General features: G+C 44.5%; 1 protein-coding gene across 5 annotated transcripts in view; it reads left to right on the top strand.

Moving 5' to 3' along the window:
• Nucleotides 1-23,115, top strand: part of LOC140191921 (formin-like protein 3) — a 182,009-nt gene that overhangs the window by 142,245 nt on the left and 16,649 nt on the right. For all 5 annotated transcript variants that reach the window (XR_011883960.1, XM_072249787.1, XM_072249788.1 and 2 more), the window contains 6 exons: nt 921-1,155; nt 3,326-3,394; nt 5,199-5,279; nt 9,669-9,798; nt 20,227-20,390; nt 22,184-22,285. Coding sequence is in view for 4 of the 5 variants with exons in the window: in XM_072249787.1 (XP_072105888.1) it covers nt 921-1,155; nt 3,326-3,394; nt 5,199-5,279; nt 9,669-9,798; nt 20,227-20,390; nt 22,184-22,285 (781 nt within the window). In the remaining variant the exon portion in view is untranslated. The remainder of the gene's footprint in view (nt 1-920; nt 1,156-3,325; nt 3,395-5,198; nt 5,280-9,668; nt 9,799-20,226; nt 20,391-22,183; nt 22,286-23,115) is intronic.

Below are 23,115 nucleotides of genomic sequence, written 5' to 3'. Positions count from 1 at the left end.
CAATCCCTCTACACCGAGACCTCTTCGAAGCTGAGCATTGTGCTTGGAAGCATTTGTTTCGGAGATGCTTGGGGAGTTATGCAGTGAAGTGACACTCCCTCCCTCACCCCAGCCATTGCCCCCATTGGTCCAATCTTCCGGAGCAGGACAGGCCTGGAAATGGGCTGCAAGTTTGTCCTATTCTGCTTGAAGGTGGAAAGTGGCATTGGTGTTCCTCAGTGCCAACAGCAACTGCCACCTGGTGCCCAGTGCACCCTTCCCTAAGATGACGGAATGACTGGCTCAAAGCAAAGTGCTCATGCAATAACTGGGTCTGTGATTGCTGTCACAGTATGGGTGAGTCTTGCATCTATTCTCAACTGCGATGTACAAAGGGCGCAAAAATAACACCATTGGGTACCTTAACCCTCTTTCTATTCAGAGAGTATTGGATTGGCTTTGGAAATGAGAGCATCATCTGTGTCCCAGAGGGAAACGGGCATTTATCTGCATAATTCCAAGCCCATTGATAAGTCTAAGCCATCACAGTTTGGGTGGGTACTCTTGGGTGACTCCCTGCACTTTTGGAAAGCCAAGTAATTGCCACATGCGCCAAGTGAGGGTGCTGCAAAAAAAAAACTAAACTGAACTCATGTGGGCTGGACTTCAAAAGTCAATTTGTCCTGCGTTTGCAAGCATAGCAATGCCATGGCGAGAATATTGCGCTATATCAGCAAGCAGCCATTCTGTGATGGGAACCATTTTGTAATGCCGGGTAAAGGATGTGGGCTCTGTGGCTCTCTTGAAATGACAGGTTTATGATGTGCATGAAAACAAATCCCATGCCCCCCACACTTGTCTCCCCTGTGTTATTTACAGGTGTAAAGACTTGTGATATGAATTTAGTTTTCTGGACTAAAGCATTGACTCCCCTCTTCCAGGTACGATTTGAAGACCCTTCCCCTCGACTTTGTGGAGTGTTTGAATCGCTTCCTACCCCTCGAGAATGAGGTGAAGCTCCTGAAGCAGTATGAGAAGGAGAGGAAGCCACTGGATGAGCTGTCCAACGAGGACCGCTTCATGATGCACTTCAGCAAAATTGAGCGGCTCCCCCAACGCATGACCATCATGACATTTGTTGGCAACTTCGTCGAAAACATCCAGATGTTAAATCCGGTAGGACTCCTTTACAGTACCTTGAGATCAGGATGGTGCTGGTGGGGTATTGTCATTCTGTCATTCGTCCCCTCCCCACACCCCCAACTTTCCCTTTCCCCCTTCCTTTCTCTAACTCCCACCATTCCTTGCCCTTCCTCCCTTCCTGGTACCCACACCTCAGCTTTCTCTTTAGCTGTCACTTGTTGTGTTCAGGATGCCTTCGAGTCTGCATCAAAGTTAACCTTCCACTTCCTGGTGGAATCCCTCAAACAATAGTGAACCCCCCGCCCCCCCCCCCCCGGTTTCCTTGGCTGCTTAAGTCTAGGGAATACACACTACGGGTCCTGCCAAACCCGCAAAACTGGGAGATTAGGGCGGTTCTCCCACCCGAAGCCCTGGTTTGTCTGGATGCTGTGTCACTTGCTACCCTGTTGCAATTCAGTGCCGAGAAATAACAGACAGCACACTGCATACGATTAAACGGATTATATTTATAAATCTTAACTAATGGAAAGAAAAGAAAGGAAAAAACAAAAACGGCCCGTTGTAATTAAACAGTCAAATGTGTACAAATTGGAGCTCAACTCTTCCCAAAAGTCATATTCACCGATCCTCAGCGCGTTGCTCCATCAAACCATGGTCCCCTCACTGGGTCGAATCCTACGACCAGTTCCCTCAAGCGTCTTCTCTCTTCATGTCCCGCGGAACAAAAGACCCCAGCTCGTGCCGGTGTCAGGCACACAACACAAAAACCCACTCCCCTGATTGGACGGCTCACATTCCAAAGCACCTGTTATCTCTAACCATAACCCAAGCACTGCTTCTACAGAACAACCATTACATTGGCAGTGAAACCTTTCCCAGGGTGTTACAATAGTTTGGATTGTACTCAAGGGCTCTCATTTTGTCTTTATCTTCCACATCCATCCCATGGTCGTATACCTTCTAACATCCTTGATACCTTGCTGCCTCCTGTGAGCCTCAGCTAGGCCTCAGATGACAGAAACAGAAGCTCCTACCTGGAACTAACTTTCAGACACCTTTCTCTGTCACAAGGTGTTTCCACGATTTTCAAAATTATCTGATGATCAGATTCATTTAGATAATCCAAACACTTCAATTTACTTAAAATTTTTGGAAGTAATTTATTTGAAAACACATTTTTCTTCTATAAGTTAATTAAAACAAAAGAGAAGAAAAGCACATTTAACTCTCTTATCTTTACAAAGAGGGCCAGTGATCATCATCAAATGAACAGGGCTACATTACATGCACTGGTTGCAGCTGACATAAAGTTGGGATGCCTAGATACAAAGTGTATTTGGCCTGTCAGCTCAGTATGGACAGAATCTGCCCCCGGGTTCAGCAGAGTGACCATCATCTGACCTGCAGTGTGTTCTGTATTGCTGCACTACAGGACAGATGTGGAAGTCTCACTCAGCTACAGAACTGCTGACTAGCAGTCAGTGTGGAATGGTTTAATACAGTGGTCCCCAACCTCCAGGCCGCGGACCAATACCGGGCTGCAAAGCACGCAGGGGTGCAGTGGTAGCCGGAGCGCACCCAGCACATCTTTAAGAAAAAAAACGAAATAAACAAGCTAATTAATTAGGTGCCACCTGGCACGTAAATGTCGGCCCAGATTGGAGGCGATTGCCGATTTCACTTGCTCTACGCGATGTTCACTCCTCTTTCAAGGTCACTGGAGCCTTTAGCTGTTCCATTGTTTGGTCAATTTAAACGCCAGCCCAGACAGGCTGAAAAGACTGGGCTGTCAGGATCGAAGTGACATGTTGAATCTACACAAACTTCTAATAAAGTATAGGCGCTGCCATGCTTTCTTTGTAATGACAGTTACGTGCTGGTCCCAGGACAGATCCTCTGACACTTTTCAGAGAGAGAAACGTAGATCCTTAATGCCAAAGAATTTATAGTTATTGACCCTCTCCACCTCAGTTCCTCTAACGAAGGCTGGCTTCTGGGCGGTAATTAGCTTCTTTATTTCGGCTTTTTTCTTAAAGATGTGCTGGGTGCACTCTGGCTACCACTGCACCCCTGCATGCTTCATGGCCCGGTATCGGTCCGCAGCCCGGAGGTTGGGGACCACTGGTCTAATATAAGGTTTTATAATATTACATGTGTGGAGATGTCCTGTAAGATATATTTGTTGTAATTTTTTTTCTTTTAGCAATTGAATGCGATCATAGCAGCCTCAGCATCTATTAAGACCTCACAGAAGTTGAAGGGAATGTTGGAGGTGAGTGTTTTCAGTACGATCGGCATGAAAGGTTGATGTGAAATTCCTGGGCAAATTTACCCAAACTCAGTTAAGAGGCACTGCTCCGCAGAAGCCATGCAATTCTGCCTGGAAAGGGTATATTTGACGTTCAGTTGCTGCATGCCATAGTTACCCATCTGTCTATGGCCAAGAAAGAAAGGGACTTGCATTTCTATACCACCTTACTGACCAGTGGTGTGCCTCAGGGATCTGTTCTGGGACCCTTACTCTTTGTGATTTTTATAAATGACCTGGATGAGGAAGTGGAGGGATGGGTTAGTGAGTTTGCTGATGACACAAAGGTTGGGGGTGTTGTGGATAGTGTGGAGGGTTGTCAGAGTTTACAGCGGGACATTGATAGGTTGCAAAACTGGGCTGAGAAATGGCAGATGGAGTTCAACCCAGATAAGTGTGAAGAGGTTCATTTTGGTAGTTCAAATATAATGGCAGAATGTAGTATTAATGGTAAGACTCTTGGCAGTGTGGAGGATCAAAGGGATCTTGGGGTCCAAGTCCATAGGACGCTCAAAGATGCTACGCAGGTTAACTCTGTGGTTAAGAAGGCGTACGGTGTATTGGCCTTCGTCAATCGTGGAATTGAACTTAGGAGCCGAGAGGTAATGCTGCAGCTATATAGGACCCTGGTCAGACCCCACTTGGAGTACTGTGCTCAGTTCTGGTCACCTCACTACAGGAAGGATGTGGAAACCATAGGGTGCAGAGGAGATTTACAAGGATGTTGCCTGGATTGGGGAGCATGCCTTATGAAAACAGGTTGAGTGAACTCGGCCTTTTCTCCTTGGAGCGATGGAAGATGAGAGGTGACCTGATAGAGGTGTATAAGATGATGAGAGGCATTGATCGTGTGGATAGTCAGAGGCTTTTCCCAGGGCTGAAATGGTTGCCACAAGAGGGCACAGGTTTAAGATGCTGGAGAGTAGGTACAGAGGAGATGTCAGGGGTAAGTTTTTTACGCAGAGGGATGAGTGCGTGGAATGGGCTGCCAGCAATGGTAGTGGAGGCGGATACAATAGGGTCTTTTAAGAGACTTTTGGATAGGTACATGGAGCTTAGAAAAATAGAGGGCTATGGGTAACCCTAGTAATTTCTAAGGTAGGGTCATGTTCGGTACAACTTTGTGGGCCGAAGGGCCAGTATTGTGCTGTAGGTTTTCTATGTTTCTATGACCCTATAATTTCCCAAAGTGCTTTGTGGCCAACAAACTCTCATTGACATGTAAGAGAGTGACCACTTCAGCCATATTGTACAAAGCACGCTCCCACAGGCAGTAACTGATGCAATCATTATGAAGTGTTATCAACACAGAAAGTGGCCACCAATGCCAAGTTCATACCAATGTTGATCCAGCCATTTCCCTACCCTCTTGGAAATGGTGACCATGGTTCTTTTGTTTCCACCCTGTAAAGTCAGACAGGGTTGAGGTTGAAGTCCCATCTGAGAGTTGGCACCTCCAACAGTACAGCCACACCTTGGCACCACTGCACTGGGAGCAGCTCCAAAACTGTCCCCAGGCTGGACGTTCGCAACAAGCTGAACAGCAGTGCCAGAAGGCCGCAGGTGGAGGAAGGTAACCAATTTGGTGCCTCAGGCCTACAATACATCCACCCCAGAGAGTGACTGTGAACTCCAAGAGCACAGTCTGAAATCACAGCTGCCTTCAATGCTGCAATGGTTTATACAGAACTCTTGTCTTTTGTAAAGTTTGCACACTGTAATGCTTCCAATAATGTTCCTATTTTTCTCCACCCCTCACTCCTGGCAGATTATCTTGGCACTTGGTAACTACATGAACAGTAGTAAACGAGGAGCTGTGTATGGTTTCAAACTACAGAGCCTGGACCTGGTATGTACACGATCCCATTCACCCTCTCTGCAGCATTATGCTCTCGTGATACCCTTTTTCTAAAGGCTGGTGTAATCTGCTCCATGTGGGTACTCTTTGTTAATATTGTCATGCTTTAAGTGTACAATTTTGGAGAGTGCTCCAGCCCCATTTTAGGAAAATTGTGTAGTAGACTATGAAGGGGCCTTAAAATCAGATTATGCAGTGATTGCCCTCATTTGCTGTTCCACTCTTTCTCCAGGATGGCTGACCTCCTTCCCTGTGGTCTATGGGCTATGGGCCTTGACAGGAGAGCCTTATGAAAGCAAAAGGCGGAAGCAGGGGCAAAGTGAATGTTTCTACTTTGGGCCCAAAATGTGGGTCATCTGACTGAGCAGACATGTGACTTCAGTGAAGACCAGCAGAGTCTTCAGCCTTGTGTCAGAAGGGAGCCTCAGGTGGCCCAGCATCTTGTCTCTGGCACAAGCTACCTGGATGTTATCAGCTGTTTCTGAGTAGCATTCAGGTCTGTAGAGAAGCCCTGCAGGGGAGAGAGAGAGAGAGAGAGAAAGAGACTTAAGGAGAGCTAGAGAGACAGTGACAGGAACCATTTAACTAGCCGGACTGGGTCAAACTTCACAGTTTCTGGAGACATAAAGGCAGACTTGTCATTGCCTGATTCCCCCCTCCCCCTTCAGGACAAACATACATAACTTGGCCTAAATATAGCAACTCAGTTAATCAAAATCACATTCTTTTCATTTGTGTTCTGAGCATTACCGACTGAAACAGGATGTGCTCCCCAACTGTTTATTTCGTGCACTAGTGTGTTAAAAAAATCATCCAAGTCTTTGCCAATATTTTAGTCTGTGATCAGCACATTTTCAAGGGGGTTGTACAAAACAGACAGGGAATGCTGGAAATGGTTCATACAGCATCTAACAGTGGATGAGTGGGCAGGGTGCAGGCAGATTATTTTTTTCATGGATATTGCTTATGTCCCTTTCACAGAAGTCAGCTGTTTCCTGGTCTTTTTCTACTTTAAGTTATCCCCTGTAACTTCTTTCCAACACCCAGGCAGGTCAGGAGGCTGATTTGGTCAATACCTTCAAAATGTGCCCAGGCCTTTGGTATAATCGTATATAAGCAGAGCTCAGCAAGATGTGGAAACAGAGGGGAGTGAAAATCAAGAGACTGTGCTACTCCCACGCTATCCCCATCTCTTACCAAAGGCTGAAAGACAATTGGTGGAAATCAAGAAAATAACAGCAGATGCTGGAACTCTGAAATAAAAATAGAAAATGCTAGAAACACTCGGCATGTCAGGCAATATCTGTGGAAAGAGGAGCAAAGTTACCGTTGCAACTCTGAGACTTGTTGAAAGTTCCAATTGAAAGACAGTTGGAGCTTTCGAGACCTCAGTTCAATTGATTTATTCCAGTCTGGATGAAGGGTCCCAGCCCAAAACAGTAACTGGCCGTTATCCTTCGCGGATGCTGCCTGACCTGCTGAGTTCCTCCAGCAGGGTGTTTGTTGTTCCAGATTCCAGTATCGCAGCCTTGCATGTCCAGCAGATTCTCCCTGTTGGTTAGTGAGAATCAAGGATACGTAACAAGGTCTGGAAAGGCCGCATGGTAGGCAGCGGATAGCGTAACGTTTTTACAGTGCCAGCGATCCGGGTTCAATCCCGCCGTTGTCTGTGAGGGGTTTGTACGTTCTCCCCGTGACCGCGTGGGTTTCCTCCGGGTGCTCCGCTTTCCTCCCACAGTCCAAAGACGTCAGGTTAGTGCATTAATTGCTCAGCAGGCTGGTAGGGCCTGTTACCATGCTGTATCTATAAATAAATAAATAAATAAAATGAAGCTATGGCACAGATCGCTGTCTGTAAGGAGTTTGTATGTTCTCCCCATGACCATGTGGGTGTCCTCCGACAGTCCAAACACGTACTGGTTGGTAGGTTAATTGGGCAGTGTAAATTGTCCTGTGATTGGGCTAGGATTAAATCGGGGGATTGCTGGGCAGCGTGGCTCGAAGGGCTGGTAGTGACTATTCCGCACTGTATCTCAATAAATAGCCAAATCAGCTGTGCTCTAGCTGAATGACAGAACAGGCTCTGGGGGCTGAATGGCCTCCTTTCTTTCCCTTGCCAGTGGAGCACCCAGTTACATGACAAGTAGTTTATTTTCTATTTCTTTCCACTAAGACATTTCTTTGAAATCTGCTTCTGTATAAAATATTTTTAAAGTGCCTCTTTTCCACATGATTACAGCAACAAGCTAACTTAAATGATACTGCGTTTGCCAGTTGGCGGTATGTCATCTTCTGTTGGCAGTCATTAGAATCCAAGAACATTTCTATGAAACGAGCTTAACTGGATGGTTAGTCTTTGCTGAGTCCATCTTGGAGCCAAAAGACTACTGTGTAGACCTCACCCCACACTCTCAAAATATTTGATGGACAAGTTTGTGCTGCTGTTTAAATTAGGAATGATGTCATGCAGCTCAGAAGCAAACCATTTAGCCTACCAGTTCCTTGCCAACACCAAACATTCATCAGAACTAATCCCATTTACCAGCATTTGGTCCATAGCCTTCTCTGTCTTGATGATTCAAGTGCTCGTCTACATACTTTGTAAATGTGTGAGCGTCTCTGCCTCCACCACCCCCTCAGGCAGTGTGTTTAAGATTCTAACCACCCGTCCCCCACTCTGGGGGAAAAGTTCTTTCTCATAGCCCATCTAAAACTCCTGTCCCTTCGCCTAACCCATTGTTTTAGATATGTGCGCTCTGGGGAAGGGTTTCTTACACTCTACATAATTTTGAATATTGTCATCAGGTTCCCCCCTCCAACAAAAACAAACCAGCCTATCTAGTTTCCCCTCTTAGGTTGATAGATTCTTGATTGGTCAGGACATGAAGGCAGGAGATTGGGCCTGAGAGGGAAAATGCATCAACCATGATGAAATGGCGGGGCAGATGGCCAAATTCTGCTCCTATATCTCATGGTCTTAACTGAAATGTACCTATCATACTAGGAATATGGTAGATTATTGGTTGTATCACTGGGTTGTTCATCACCATAGCAGCTGAATCAGGATCAGTTTTATCATCGCTAACATATGTCATGAAATTTGTTGTTGTGTGGCAGCAGTACACTACAGTACATAAAAATTACTATAAATTACAATAAGATATATACAGTATATTAGAAAAATTAAATAGTGAGTTGTAAATTTTAACAAATCCATTCTGTAACGAATGGTGGCCAAGTCATTGCAAAAGCCCATCTGAGTTCATTTGTGACCTTTAGAGAAGGTTAACTACCAAGCTCACCCGCCTTGGCCTTTTTGTGACTCCAGACCATTAGTAACGTGGTTGACTGCAAACTGCCCTCTGAAATGTCACAGCATACCACTCAGCTCCTGGAATGATAAATGACAACAAATTCTGGCTTATCCTGATAATGCTAACAAAATTATTGACGTGCTGTGCCAAGTCTTTGAAGTTGTTTTTGCATTCTGCGGTGTCTTGCGTCCGGTGATCCAGAGACACTAGTTCGAATCCAATCAGAGCAGCTCGGGAATCTAAATTAGAGTCACAAATTAAATCTGAAATTTTTTTAAAAATTCAGTAATTTTAACTATGAAGCTTCTGGGATGTTATAAAACCCTATGTAGTTCAATAGTGCCCTTCAGAGAAAAATATCTCTGTTCCAGCCTGTGTGTGACTCCAGAACAACTGGTGGAGTTGGTTTCTAACCACCTGCCCAGTTTAGGGGCAATCAGAGATAGAAAATAAATGGTGGTATTGGGTCTGCAGGCATCACTCTCGGTTTGAGGTGGTACAAGCCAATATTCATAGAATCTCCCTTCAACATATTTCAGTTCATGTGGCAGTTTTGAGAAAGATCCATTTCCAACTTTAAGTTAAGCTACAATTCCAGGATGGGGGATGAGGGAAGGTGAGGACTGGTATGGGGGAGGGACAAGAGTAGTCTTCTCTAGGAAGCCCACAGTAGTTTACTTCTTCTAGTGGTGATAGTGTGTCCTGGCCATTTAAGTTGAGCCCCTACTCTTCTGAAGCTGGCGAGCTTCTTATGCCTGAATTCAGACATGAAAAACTTTCCTGATGTGTGGCAAAAATCTTGACATCCACACCCAGGCAGCACCAGACCCTGGGGAGGTACTGATTCCCATTCTCACTCTCACACCATGGTTACTTGCCGGGTTGGGGTGCAGCACCCCTTAAGGTGGAGGGTCAACTTGGCTCGAGCAGGGAAGTGATTGCAAGATACAGGGCTACTTCCTCTCATTGTGGTACCCCAATAGCAATCTGATGTTTGTCAAGGGTGTCCAGTGAAAAGGAATAAAAGCTAAAGCTATTCTGCATTGATTCTGAATTTTTTGTCCAGCTCTCAGATACTAAATCCACGGATCGCAAACTGACCCTGCTGCACTACATTGCAATCATTGTAAAGAGGAAATACTCCAACATCGCCACCTTCTGGAATGAGCTGCACTACATTGAGAAAGCTGCCACAGGTTTGTGCCAATTTTCTCCTCCAGCTGTCTCCTGTCAACAGGAGATTGGCAGAATTTGACTTCTGTAGGCTGTAGGCTCCTTCACTATATTGTCGTTCAGTGAGGCAGGTAAACAGGATAGAGCTTTTCACCAGGACATCCTTTAGTGGTGATGAACAACACCCAAAAAAAAAGCAGCAGCTGATACAGTAATGTCCCATTGTGCACAACAATATACACTGCTCAGCTTTCCCTACCAAAAGGGATAAATACAACATAACTCATATATTACTCTGTAAAGTTAACCATTCACATACAGTATACAATTAAAATTCAATTCAATTCAAGTTTAATTGTCATTCAACCATACATGAGTACTTATGAATACAGCCAAATGAAACAGTGTTACTCCGGGGCCAAGGTGCTAAACATAGGACCAACAGTCACACACAGTACAAAGCACACATAGCACGTATAAGATAGCAAGATACAGCCACGCAATAATATATTCCAGACTTGAGCCATCCAATGTCTCTCTCCTGATATGCACATATCTTCACACTCAGCACCTGTAACATTACTAAAACCCTGCAGCCCGGCAGCATAGCGGTTAGCATAACACTATTACAGTGCCAGTGACCCAGGCTCAATTCTGTCGCTGCCTGTAAGCAGTTTCTACATTCTCCCTGTGACCACGTGGGCTTCCTCCGGGTCCTCCAGTTTTCTCCCGCCTTCCAAAGATGCACGGGTTAGGGTTAGTAGGTTGTGGGAATGCTACGTTGGAACCGGAAGCGTGACGATACTTGCGGGCGGCCCCCAGCACCCCTTCATACTGTGGTGGTCTTTGACGCAAGTAATGCATTTCACTGTTTTAATGTTTCGATGTACATGTGACAAATAAAGCTAATCTCTTTAAACTTCGACCTGCTGGAAATCCAAAGCAATACACACACAATGCTGGAGAGACTCAGCAGGCCAGGCAACATCTATGGCAGGGGTCCCCAACCATTTTTGCACCGCGGACTGGTTTAATATTGACAATATTCTTGCGGACTGGCTAACCATGGGGGAGGGTGGGGGTGTTCAAGTAGGGTTGCCAACTTTCTCACTCCCAAATAAGGGACAAAAGTAGCAGTCAAATACGGGACACTTGTGTTTACCCCGAGAAAGACTACCATGACCATGAAGCCTTGCGTGGGCACCTGTGCGCATGCGTGACATGTGCACACATGACGTGTACATACATGTACCTGCTGATTTTTTTTTCTCTACAAATCGGTTTTGGCATAATCTTCCGGATTCTGTTAAGTGAAACTACACTGTACATACATTATTTCTACTTTATATAGGCTGTGTATTTATCATATCATTCCTATATGTTAGTGTTATTTTAAGTTTTTTGTGTTACTTGGTATGATTTGGTAGGTTATTTTTTGAGTCTAGGAATGCTCAAAAAATTTTCCTATATAAATTAATGGTAATTGCTTCTTCGTTTTATGCCATTTCGGCTTACAAACAGTTTCATAGGAATGCTCTACCTTTAGTGGGGGAAATATGGGACAAGGGCGGTCCCATATGGGACAAACCAATTTAGCCCAATATACGGGATGTCCCGGCTAATATGGGACAGTTGGCAACCCTATGTTCAAGTTCAACAGTGTGTGACAGCGAATGAGGAAGGGTACAGCTGACTCATATCGTTTCATATCGCCAAATCATATCGTTTCCTCGCGGCCCGGTAGCACATGCTTTGCGGCCTGGTGGTTGGGGACCGCTGATCTATGGAAAGGAGTATACAGTCGATGTTTTGGGCCGAGACCCTCCTTCAGAACTGAGGAGGAAGGGGGAAGATGCCAGAATAAAAAGTTGAGGAGAGGGGAAGGAGGCTAGCTGGAAAGTGATAGGTCAAGCCAGGTGAGTGGGAAAGGTCAAGGGCTGGAGAAGAAGGAATCTGATCGGAGAGGAGAGTGGACAATAGGAGAAAGGGAAGGAGGAGGGGACTCCGAGGGAAGTAATAGGAAGGTGAGAAGAAGTGAAAGGTCAGAGTGGGGAATAGATTTGGGGGGAGGAGGGGGAGCTTTGTTTACCAGAAGGAAAGATCGATATTCATGCAATCAGGTTGGAGGTGACCCAGATTGCTCTTCCACCCTGAGGGTGGCCTCATCTTGGCATAAGTGACCATGAACCGACATGTTGGAACAGGAATGGAAATGAGAACTAAAATGTTTGGGCTCTGGGAAGTCCCGCTTATGGTAGATGAGGCAGAAGTGCTTGGCACACTGTATGTAACAACATTGCACTATATACTGTACCCTGGATGCAGATAAATTCAATTAGCTTCACATATGATAAGTCTTACATCTTGTACTAAAGAGTTATTTTACCATACAAATTCATGAATACTCTACAATACTTGCACTTCTCAACATCAATTGGAATTCCCAAAATCTAACAAAGACCACTACTCCATTAACCACAATAATAATTGCAATTACAAATTGTTTGCAAGATATGTATGATGGTAGAGCTGCTGCCTCACAATCCCAGTGATCAACATTCGATCCTGATCTCTGGTACTGTCTGTGTAGTTTGCACGTTCTCCCTGTGAGCGCATACATTTCCTCTGGGTGCTCCAGTTCCTCCCATGTCCCAAAGAGGTGCAGGTTGGTAGGCTAACTGGCCACTGTAAATTGTCCCTAGTCTGTGGGTAGATGATAGAGTGTGGGGGGAGTTGATTGTAATATGGATAAAATAAGATTGGATTAAAGTAAATAGGTGGTTGATGATCAGCAGAGATTCAATGGGCTGAAGGGCCTGTTTCTGTGCTGAATAAGTATGGCTCTTTATATTCTAAAAGACCCCTGTACGTTAGTGAGACCCAATGTAGATTGGGAGACCGCTTCGCTGAGCATCTATGCTCAATCCGGCAAAACAAGCGGGATCTCCCAGTGGCCACCCATTTTAATTCCACTTCCCATTCCTATTCCGATATGGCGTCGTGATGAGGCCACACTTAGTTTGGAGGAATAACACCCTATGTTCCGTTTGGGTAGCCTCCAACCTGATGGCATGAACATCGATTTCTCTAACTTCCAGTAATGCCTCCCAACCACCCCCTCCCCTCCTTCTCCATTTCCCATCCCTTTTTCCCTCTCTCACCTCATCTTACCAATTTACTTCCCAGCTCTTTACTTCATCCCACCCCCACCAGGTTTTACCTATCGCCTTGTGTTTCTCTCTCCACTCCCCCCTCCCACCACCTTTTAAATCTACTCCTCAGCATTTTTTCTCCAGTCCTGTCAAAGGGTTTTGGCCCAAAATGTCGACTGTACTTTTTTCCATAAATGCTGCCTGGCCTGCTGAGTTCCTCCAGCATTTTGTGTGTGCAACTCAACAGTAGCAATTTCCAACTTGTCTTGCTGATTCCCGCCTTCTTGCCTTCAGGTCTACTCTGTTCCAGAATGCAAATCTCACTATGGCTCTTCATGGGCATTAGACCTTTCCTTTCCTCTGCTGACCATTTCAAAGGCAGCAAGTCTTTGTGCTGCCTTTCCCGCTCAGGATGATTTCCAGTGAGTGCAATTCAGCCATCAGACTTCTTGGCCTCTCTAGCCATACTTTGGCACAGTGTGTCGAGCTGGCATCAACTTGGCCAACCCTGAGGTCTTCAGGCTTTACCTAGCAACACACTCCTGCTGCAGAGCAGCCATCTCAACCACAGCCCGGTTCAGGCCATAGGGCAACTCCAAGAAGAACAGAAGTCTTGTAATGTGACGGATATTCACTGTCTGGGGCCCAGGGCTTTTTTGTTAAGCTCAGCTTTCTAACACAGCAACTGACTCTTCCAGGGGTCAAAGAGTTATTTTAGAGTAAGCTAAACTCCCAACCAATATTTCTTGTTCAGCTTCTTGCAATATAAATTGTAAGAAATAATCAGTCTGAAGTTAAAAGGACAGCTTTGCAAACAAACCACACTGTCTATAGAGCACAGACTGCTGGCCCACATCACAGGGCTGGCTGCATAAGAGATGCAGTATAAAACAAAGGGGTTATATTGACTGGTCCTACATCAGCAGTCTCCAACCACCAGGCTGCAAAGCATGTGCTACTGGGCCGTGATGAAACAATATGAGTCAGCTGCACTTTTCCTCATTCCCTGTCACGCACTGTTAACCTTGATCATAGGGTTGCCAACTGTCCTGTATTTGCCGGGACATCCCGTATATTAGGCTAAGTTGGTTTGTCCCGTATTTCCCCCGCTAAGGTAGAGCGTTCCTATGAAACCTTTCGTGCCGAAATGGCGTGAAGCGAAGAAGCAATTACCATTAATTTATATGCGAAAAATTTTTGAACGTTCCCAGACCCAAAAAATAACCTACCAAATCATACCCAATAACACATAAAACCGAAAATAAATAACACTAACATATAGTAAAAGCAGGAATGATATGATAAATACACAGCCTATATAAAGTAGAAATAATATATGTACAATATAGTCGGGAAGATGAAGGCAAAACCGATTTGTGGGAAAAAAATCTGCATGAACGCGCATGAGCACATCACATGCGCAAGTCACGCATGCGCACACAGGTGCCCGCGCAAGGCTTCATGGTCATGGTAGTCTTTCCTGGGGTAAAGTGTCCCGGGATTTGACTGCTACTTATGTCCCTTATTTGGGAGTGAGAAAGTTGGCAACCCTAACTGTAAAAGACATGTTGAGGTGAGTTTAACAGTATTTGAACACCACCCCCACCCCCGGTTGGCAGGTCCGCAAGAATATTGTCAATATTAAACCGGTCCGTGGTGCAAAAAAGGTTGGGGACCCCTGTCCTACATCAAACCAGTCAACACTGGCTAAGTTATTTAGTTAAAGGAAGCTTGCAGACCAGATTGATACTATCACTTAGCACATTGGATAGTTGATATATCGTCAGAAGATTTGTGTACTCAGTGAGTCAGCCCTCACAGTGTTAATTTTGGGTGTCTGGGACCTCTATCCCCAGAAGCTTTTAAACTGTGTGTGTGAATTTCCCAGTGAAGATATGTGAAAAAAATCACACGTGTATAAATTCATCAAGTGGCAAAAAACAGTATAAATGTCAGAGAGCAGTCTAGCTTGTCAAGAATAGTCATGAACCGACAAGAAGAATGTCAGAAAGCCGGGGTGACTAGAATCCATTCCTCTGCCTCCAATTTTTGCGATGGACGACTCACTTGTCTCCAACTTGCTGATATGTTCTTTTAGCTTATCAGAACTCTACCTGTGTATTGGAAATCGCTTGTGATTTAGAAATCGTTTGTAATTTGGAAATCTTTTATAAGATAGAAATATTTGATGAGTTTTAAATGTGTCTTGAGAATTTTATCTAAATCTAAATGTGTATCGCTAAAACATAAACAAACTGTGTTTAAACTACATTGCTAGCTGGAACTATTTCCTCCTTGGTTTTGGGGTGGAGGACCCACCACTCAGATAGTGGATATTGGCAGCTAGAATTGTTATGAAGGATAAACAGTGAAGTGGTCTAGCCTTTGAAGAGTAAGAGGCCACAGTAAAGCCACCTGTTAGTGAGGGCACCCATAGCTATCTATATGGGAGAGGGCTTAAGATCTTCGTTTGAGTTCAGAACTTCACAGACAGCAAACCCAATACCATTACAATAACCAATGCAACCATTCTCCAGGGACCCATGCAGTGTCTCCCCTCTCAGCAGCGTCCTGCTCCAGGAGTGCAAGCCATAGCTCCACCCCTCCCCACAGCAGAACTCTCCAAGCTAATGGAAAAGGTGTCAGGGCAACACCCCATGTCGAGCTCCTCAAAGTCGCAGCCATTGTGCCAGCAGCTTTCTGTGGCCGACACTGCTTGCTGCCAAGGATTGTGAGGACTCCCATCATCCAGAAAATAGGCAAGGTCACTGTCTGCACTGTACACTAGACTCAAACATTAAAGACCCCTCACACCCTCTCCATGAACTGTTTGTTCTTCTGCCATCAGGCAAACGTTACAGGAGCATCAAAACTAAAACCACAAGGCTACTAAACAGCTTCCTCCCACAGGCAGTCAGACTGCTAAATAGCTGCTCCACCTGACTCTGCTTTGGACACTTTTAACTTGCACTGGACACTTATAACTGATTTTAACTGACATGTGGCTGTTGTGTTTTACTATTTATTGTTATGTTTATTATTTAGTGTTGCGTTTGTTATGTTATGATTGCACTGCTCCTGAGAAACGCTATCTCATTCTGCCCTGCAGAGCTGATGTACGGTTAGAATGACAATAAAGTTTTTGAATCTTGAATCTTGAAACGACTTAGCAGGGGTTGCCGGTCACTCCAAGGCACCTCACCTCGGTCTCTATTCTTGGTTGCCTTGCCACTGTGCTCCATTACTTCTCTGCATCTTGTGCTGGCCTCCATGGTTGCTTCTACCGTGCTCTCTCTCTGCCCATGTCTCCCTGAATTGTATAGCAGCACTTGGCTGAATTACCCTACAGCACAGTAACACTGAATGGTCAATGCTGCGTATTCCAGTGTTTTATAAGCACTCATCCAGGACTGTGGAAAGTTTATGTTTCAATTAATATTCCCAGGATGGGGAATATTTCCATTCCATATGGTGTGATGTACTTCTAGGGTAGCCTTGACTCCACAACATTAGATTACCATTCTGTCTATCTCTTGTGTTGGCAATCATTGTTTTGACCCAAGTCCTGACTTCCTCCTTTTAAAAAAAAAACTACTTTCATTTAATTTTTCCTCTAACCTGACAGCCCATGTTACCTCCTGCTCTTTGGCAGGGCTCTCTTCACTCACCAACTGTATGGATGCCAGGCTATTGCTATCTGTACCACAATCATATCTCTCACTTTGACAGAGAGAATCGCCTGTCTCCAGCAAGCTTTCCTCCCCAGGCACACCTTAGCTTTGCTTCCCAGATAATGGAATAGTTGTTACTGATTTCTCATTTGCCTTGGTGCACTGTTAGTGCTGGTGGTCCTGGTGTGGCCACGTTGCGAGCCTGAGTCTTCTTGGCACCTCTGGAGCCCATTGACTACTGGTAGGCTTAGGCAAAACCAATGTACCCCACAGCTTATGTGTCTCCAGAATGCTTTCAAGCACACAGTCCTCAGCTCACATAACTCAATCCAACCAACACACACAAAATGCTGGAGGAACTTAGCAAGCCAGGCAGCACCCATGGAAAAGAGTAATCAGTCGCTGTTTCGGGCCAAGACCCTTCTTCAGGACCCAAAATGTCTACTGTACACTCTTTTCCATAGATGCTGCCTGACCTGTTGAGTTCCTCCAGCATCTTGTGTGTGGTGCTTTGGATTTCCAGCATCTGCAAACTTTCTTGTGTTTGTAACTCGATCTAACCAATGCCCATGAACGCAGGCATACAGCTCTGGCCCATCATCATAGTAAGTGATGGAGCTCATTTGTTTCCATTGGCAACTCAACAGCCTATCTCTCTGCAAGTTGCAGAGATCCTCTTCTGCCGCTGCCTCGCAGTTTATGCGGCTCCAAGTCAAATGCTTCCGGTACCCTCGGAACATGTTATGCCCCAAACCCAAGGGACTACAAAAATGTGCCTGTCCGTTTGCACCTTCTGTGGCTGTTGGTTGCACCCTGATAAAAGCTGTTTCATGCCTGGCACTGCCACCCTCATAGTCAACCTGCCTCAGCTCTCAGGTCTAGCAGTTCTTTCCCAGTCGACACACCAAACGTTTCCGCAGGGCCCAGTCTAAGAAAGAAGGCTGCGAGTTGCATTTTATAGTGAATGTTCTTATCCTGATTATATACAGTATTTACCAGAGTGTCCTTATGCCCCTAGCTGGATGCATGCAGTTATTCACCTATGATCATCAAGCTCCTGAACTGTCGTGCATACCTTCACTCACATGAAATCTGAACTGATTCCACAAACTATGGACTCACTTTCAAGGACTCTACAACTAATGTTCTCAGCGTTTATTTATTTATGTATTTATTTGCACAGTTTATCTTCTTTGACACATTGGTTGTTTGTCAGTCTTTGTTTTATGTTTAATTTATTTTCCTGCAAATGCCTGCAAGAAAATGAATCCCAGGGTAGTATATGGTGACAGATACGTACTTTGATAATAAATTTACTTTGACCTGTCAATTTTCTGAAATCTGTGGTGCTAGATTAAAATCAGAATTCTTACAGTATCTCCATGAAAGACCTCATCTAATGTTCATAGTACTATCAAACCCATTAGTATTTAGTACACCTACTACTAATAATACTGTAGCTTCACTCTATTCTTTGTCCACTCCTGTGACTCTGAGGAGAATCACCATCCATTCCATGTACAAAACAAATGGCTGCCTCGTCCATTTTTGTCACCAACCCCTGCACTGCCTGCCATCGTTACTGCTCTGTCCAGAGACCCTGAACTCCTTTCTTTCACCTCAGATTTCTGCCCAGCTGCTTCCTCAATATGCCTCACATACCCATTGTCATTCCAGTGTGCGTGGGTTTGCCATATAGCGAGGCTAGTAAACAGGATATAGCATCTGGCCAAACATCCTTTATTGATGGAGAACAAGCAGTTAACAACAATATATCAACTGTAATACCCCATTGCACGTGTAGTTCTTAAAGGTGTATACACATTCAATATATTCTACAACTTTGTACAAATCTCAGAAGATGATGCTTGATATCTTTCTTGGGGTTGAAGAGGGTATTTGCTGTTACTAGCAAGCACAGTGCATTCAACATTGTACATTGTTGACGGAACCAGCTATTTTCTTCTTGCATTGAGCACTGGACCACAACCAGGAACCTTGTGGTATTTTTGTTAATCCTTTTTCACACCAATCAAGTTTCCTGGTCCAATGCTTTTCCTTGCAAGCTGCCTCTCAGTGCTCAGCAGTTTGAATCCAGTGATAGATTGCTTTCTACATTTCCTCTCGCTCAATGTCAGCAAGACCAAGGAGCTGATAATTGACTTTAGGAGGAGGAAACCGGAGGTGCATGAGCCAGCCCTCATCAGGGGGATCAGACATTGAGAGGGTCAGCAACCTTAAGTTCCTCAGTGTTATCATTTCAGACAATCTGTTTTGGATCCAGCTCGTAAGTGCCATTACAAAGAAAGCATGGCAGTGCCTCTACTTTCTTAGAAGTTTGCGAAGACTTGTCATGTCATCTAAAACTTTGACCAACTTCTGTAGATGTGTGTTGGAGTGTCTATTGACTGGTTGCACCATGTAAACAACAATGCCCTTGAATGGAAAAGTCTACAAAAAGTAGTGGATACAGTCCAGTCCATCAAGGTAAAGCCCTCCCCACCATCGAACACAACTACATGGAGCATCACAGAAAAGCAGCATCCATCATCAGGGACCCCTGGCATCCAGGTCATGCTCTCAAGACCCTCACCACCAGGTTATTACCCCTCAACCATCAGGCTCTTGAACCAGTGGGGATACCGTCACTCAGCATCACTTGCCCCATCACTGAACTGTTCCCACAACCTATGTACTCGCTTTTAAAGACTCTATAACTAATTTTCTCAATGTTTATTTATTATTATTTTATTAGTTTAGATTATGAGGACACGCAGTCCTCTTTCATTGTCATTTAGTAATGCATGCATTAAGAAATGATACAATATTCCTCCAGTGTGATATCACAGAAACACAGGACAGACCAAGACTGAAAAACTAACAAAAACCACATAATTATTACATATAGTTACAACAGTGCAACAATACCATAACTTGATGAAGAACAGGCCATGGCACAGTAAAAAAGTTCAAAGTCTCTCAAATGTCCCACATCTCATGCAGACAGGAAAAGGAAGAAAACTCTCCCTGCCATGCCCGACCACAGTTTATACTTCTCGTTTTATACTGCACATTGTTGTCTTTTGCATCCTGGTTGTCTGTCTTGTGGATTCTGTTGTGTTTCTTGTACTTTGTGAATGCCCACAAGAAAATGAATCTTGGGGTTGTATATGATGACATATATGTACTTTGATAAACAATTTACTTTGAACTTTGAACTTTTGTGTCAGAAGCCTCAGTTCAGACCTGATGTCCACCTGGCTTTTCAATAGTTGGTTGACATTTTCTGATTTTGTGCATGCTGCTCCAGGCTCTGAGTTACTGAATGAAGTGTTTCAACCATATGTGCTTTGTTACAGTAAGATGGGACATCATAACCTAATGTGCTACATGATGACCACTCTAGATGTCCTCACATTGAATCCAGCTGGTTTTCGAGAAGAAAAAATTAGCTTTTGGATGGGAAGTGCGTCAAACATCTCTTTGAATTTCTGAGAGAGAGAGAGAGACACGGATGATACAACTCAAATCACACTCTGGTCTCATGGGGGCTTTCTTTGCCAACAGGACAGGCATTGATGGAGATGGCTTCTGGGTCCTTTCCTGACCATTTTATTTCCTCCCACAGTTTCACTGGAAAACGTCCTATTGGATGTAAAGGAGATGGGCCAGAACATGGAACTGGTGAAGAGGGAGAGCAGTATGCATGAGCACAACATGGTGCTGAAGGATTTCCTGTCACAAAATGAAGGGAAGTTGGAAAAACTGCAACGAGATTCCAAAACTGCACAGGCAAGTAGAATGTGCCACTAAGTATCCTTCCCACGTTAAGCTGTATTTCCTGCACTCATGTTCTCAGCCTAGGGCTTTGAGTACAGGTTCAGTGTAAACCCTAAACACATAAATGTTTAGGATCTACTTTGTTTTAGTTCTTCAGCAGAAGAGTTGCCATTGATATACTGAAAGGGGTTATGGTTTTTTAAAAACATATTAGCTGAGAAGCTTAACCAAGGCACCATCTACGTAGGATTCAAAGAATTCCTTCCCACTATTTCACATGTATCTAGCCAATGTTTATCCCTTGGCCAATTACTTGTGCCTTCTTGCATTATGGGTTGTGAGACCTTGATGTACAAAAGATGGTTGCCGTGCCTTGTGAGTCAATTGAATGATAACAATTCCAATGCCTTGTAGTGTGACTATTATGAAAGCCCTTCTTCCCTCCTGACCTCGCCCCACTGACCCACAACATAAAACATGGATGGGCTGTGAATTCAGCCCAAGGCCTCAGATGCTGCTGAATTGGCCTTGTATGAGGAAAGGCCTCCCGGAGAAACCTGGTGTCTCAGGTTGGCTGGCAAGGATTAGTGGGGCAGTTGGAAGTTGAATTAAGTTGGGACGGGGACGGGGGCGGGTGGGGGGTGTGTCAGGTGCTGAAAGGATGTCGGTCCAGATGTGAGATTGCTGCATGGTGGAGCTAGGTCAAGAACACAAGCTTGGCGATTGCTACTATTTTTGTGGGAGCGCAGGACTGTGGTGGAGGATCAGCCAAGTGACTGACTTACAGGAGTTGGCCTGGGTCCGGCTCCAACTCCCGGTCTCTTGGCCTGCTCAGTTAGGACCCCTTTGAAAGTAGTGTAGGTCTGCTTGTGTGGCCCACAGCTGAAGATACTAAATTGGTGACAAAAACTGCTTTGAATGCCATATGACTATCCATGTGTTAGTACATCAGGCGCATTGAGGCTATGAAGCAATATCTCGGTATTAAAAGAAATCAGGGGGAAAGTGGGTAAAGCGTTAGAGAGCAGATCGGCCTTTATCTAATTAAATATGCAACAGTCTTGAAGGGCAGAGTGGCCTCTTCATGTCTCTATGTTTCCAATGCTGCATTCTAAATGGCTGATTACCAGTTAGATTGTTCTTGACTGTTAGTCTAACAGCACTTTATTCCATATCCAATATTGCAAAGAAAATGGAACTTTCTTTAATGTCGCTCTGATGTTTCGCTTGAGGTTTTGCTCACAGTCACCTCTTGGAAACGAATCTGTAATTTCTGGGGACTCCAGGGCATTCCGGGAGAGCTGACAAGCAATAGGAGGTGCTGCAGATTTCTAAGTTAGTTTGCTGTTATTTTTTTTACAATAGTCACAGCTCAAAGTGAACAATAGTCTGCTGAATCACACTCTGGTACAGGATATATAAAATAAATTGTAAAGTGGGTGTTCCTCACTGTCCTTTGCTCTGGGTCCAGCAGAGAATCCTTGCATAACTCTTCACTGAAGGGTGGGAAGGGACTAGGATAAAATGGAATGTGTGGGAAAATGTTACAGACTTCAGAGAACTTGCAGCCAAGTTTTTAAATAAACATTATTGGTGAGAAAGTGAGGGAGAGACTGCAAAGAACACTTAAAAACAGCGGTGGAGAGGAGGTCATTAATTCTTGATATTTTGCAATAATGCCTAATTGCTTGACCCCCTAACCTTTAACCTTTACTGGCAAGGGAGTGGAAGATGGCTGCTACGTTTGTTTTGAAGAATAAGGCTGACTACTGTTATAACCCTAACTTCCTTTCTGCCCTGTACAGGAAGCATATAATAAAGTGGTTGAGTATTTTGGAGAAAATCCCAAGACTACACCCCCATCTGTGTTCTTCCCAGTCTTTGTCCGTTTTGTGACATCCTACAAGGTAAAATCTTGGAAGTGAAGTGCTCTCTCTTTGCATCTGTTTACTATTGCCATGTCTTCAAACAGTAGTTAATGTGTGGAGACAGATTTTCAAATGCCATCCAAACGTCAGGTGGCCATTAATTTGTTGCACAGAGGTTAATGAGGCGTTTGCTTTGATGTTATTTATCCACCTGCCTTTTTAAGTTTTATGTGGTAATTCCCTACTTTGAAGACTGAAACAACTTTTATCTAGCAGAATCATTAGCTGCAAATTGAACAAGAAAGGAAAATTGTTTGAGAAGCAAATCGACCCAGACGGTAGGCCCTGTTGTTCAGGCTTCACCTTGGGGTATCATTATTATGAGATTATGTAGACAATCTGCAAAAAATTCATCAGGCATGCTTTTAAGATGATGTGCCTGACATTATGGTGTGCCTTCACCTCAGACTGTCAGCTTGCATTACACTGAAATAAAAAAATGGATTGTTTTTTCTTCTCCTCTCCCTTCCCTATTGACACCCTTTCTTTTGAGCAGAGGAGTTTAAGGGAAGATTTCATAAGTGGCACTTAAGATTCTGAAGGGTGCTAATGGAGTAAGTGGGTGGAGATTTTCCACTGCCAGAGGACAGTGTAGTAATTAGAGAACACAGCTTCAATGATTTGGCAACAGGCTTGGAGGGAAACATCCTACCAAGTTGTGAGATTTGGCTGACACAATGGTGCAGCAAGTTGAGCCACTGCCTTGCAGCTCAAGGGACATGGGTTCAGTCCTGGGTTGCTTTTTGCAGAGTAGAATGGGCATGATGGGCTGAATGTCCCCCTCCTCTTTGCTGCAGGTTTGTATGCAT

Source organism: Mobula birostris, chromosome X (assembly GCF_030028105.1).
Source record: "Mobula birostris isolate sMobBir1 chromosome X, sMobBir1.hap1, whole genome shotgun sequence".
Taxonomy (NCBI): Eukaryota; Metazoa; Chordata; class Chondrichthyes; order Myliobatiformes; family Myliobatidae; genus Mobula; species Mobula birostris.
Note: the sequence above shows the minus strand (reverse complement) of the source record. Positions and strands in the feature narration are given on the sequence as shown.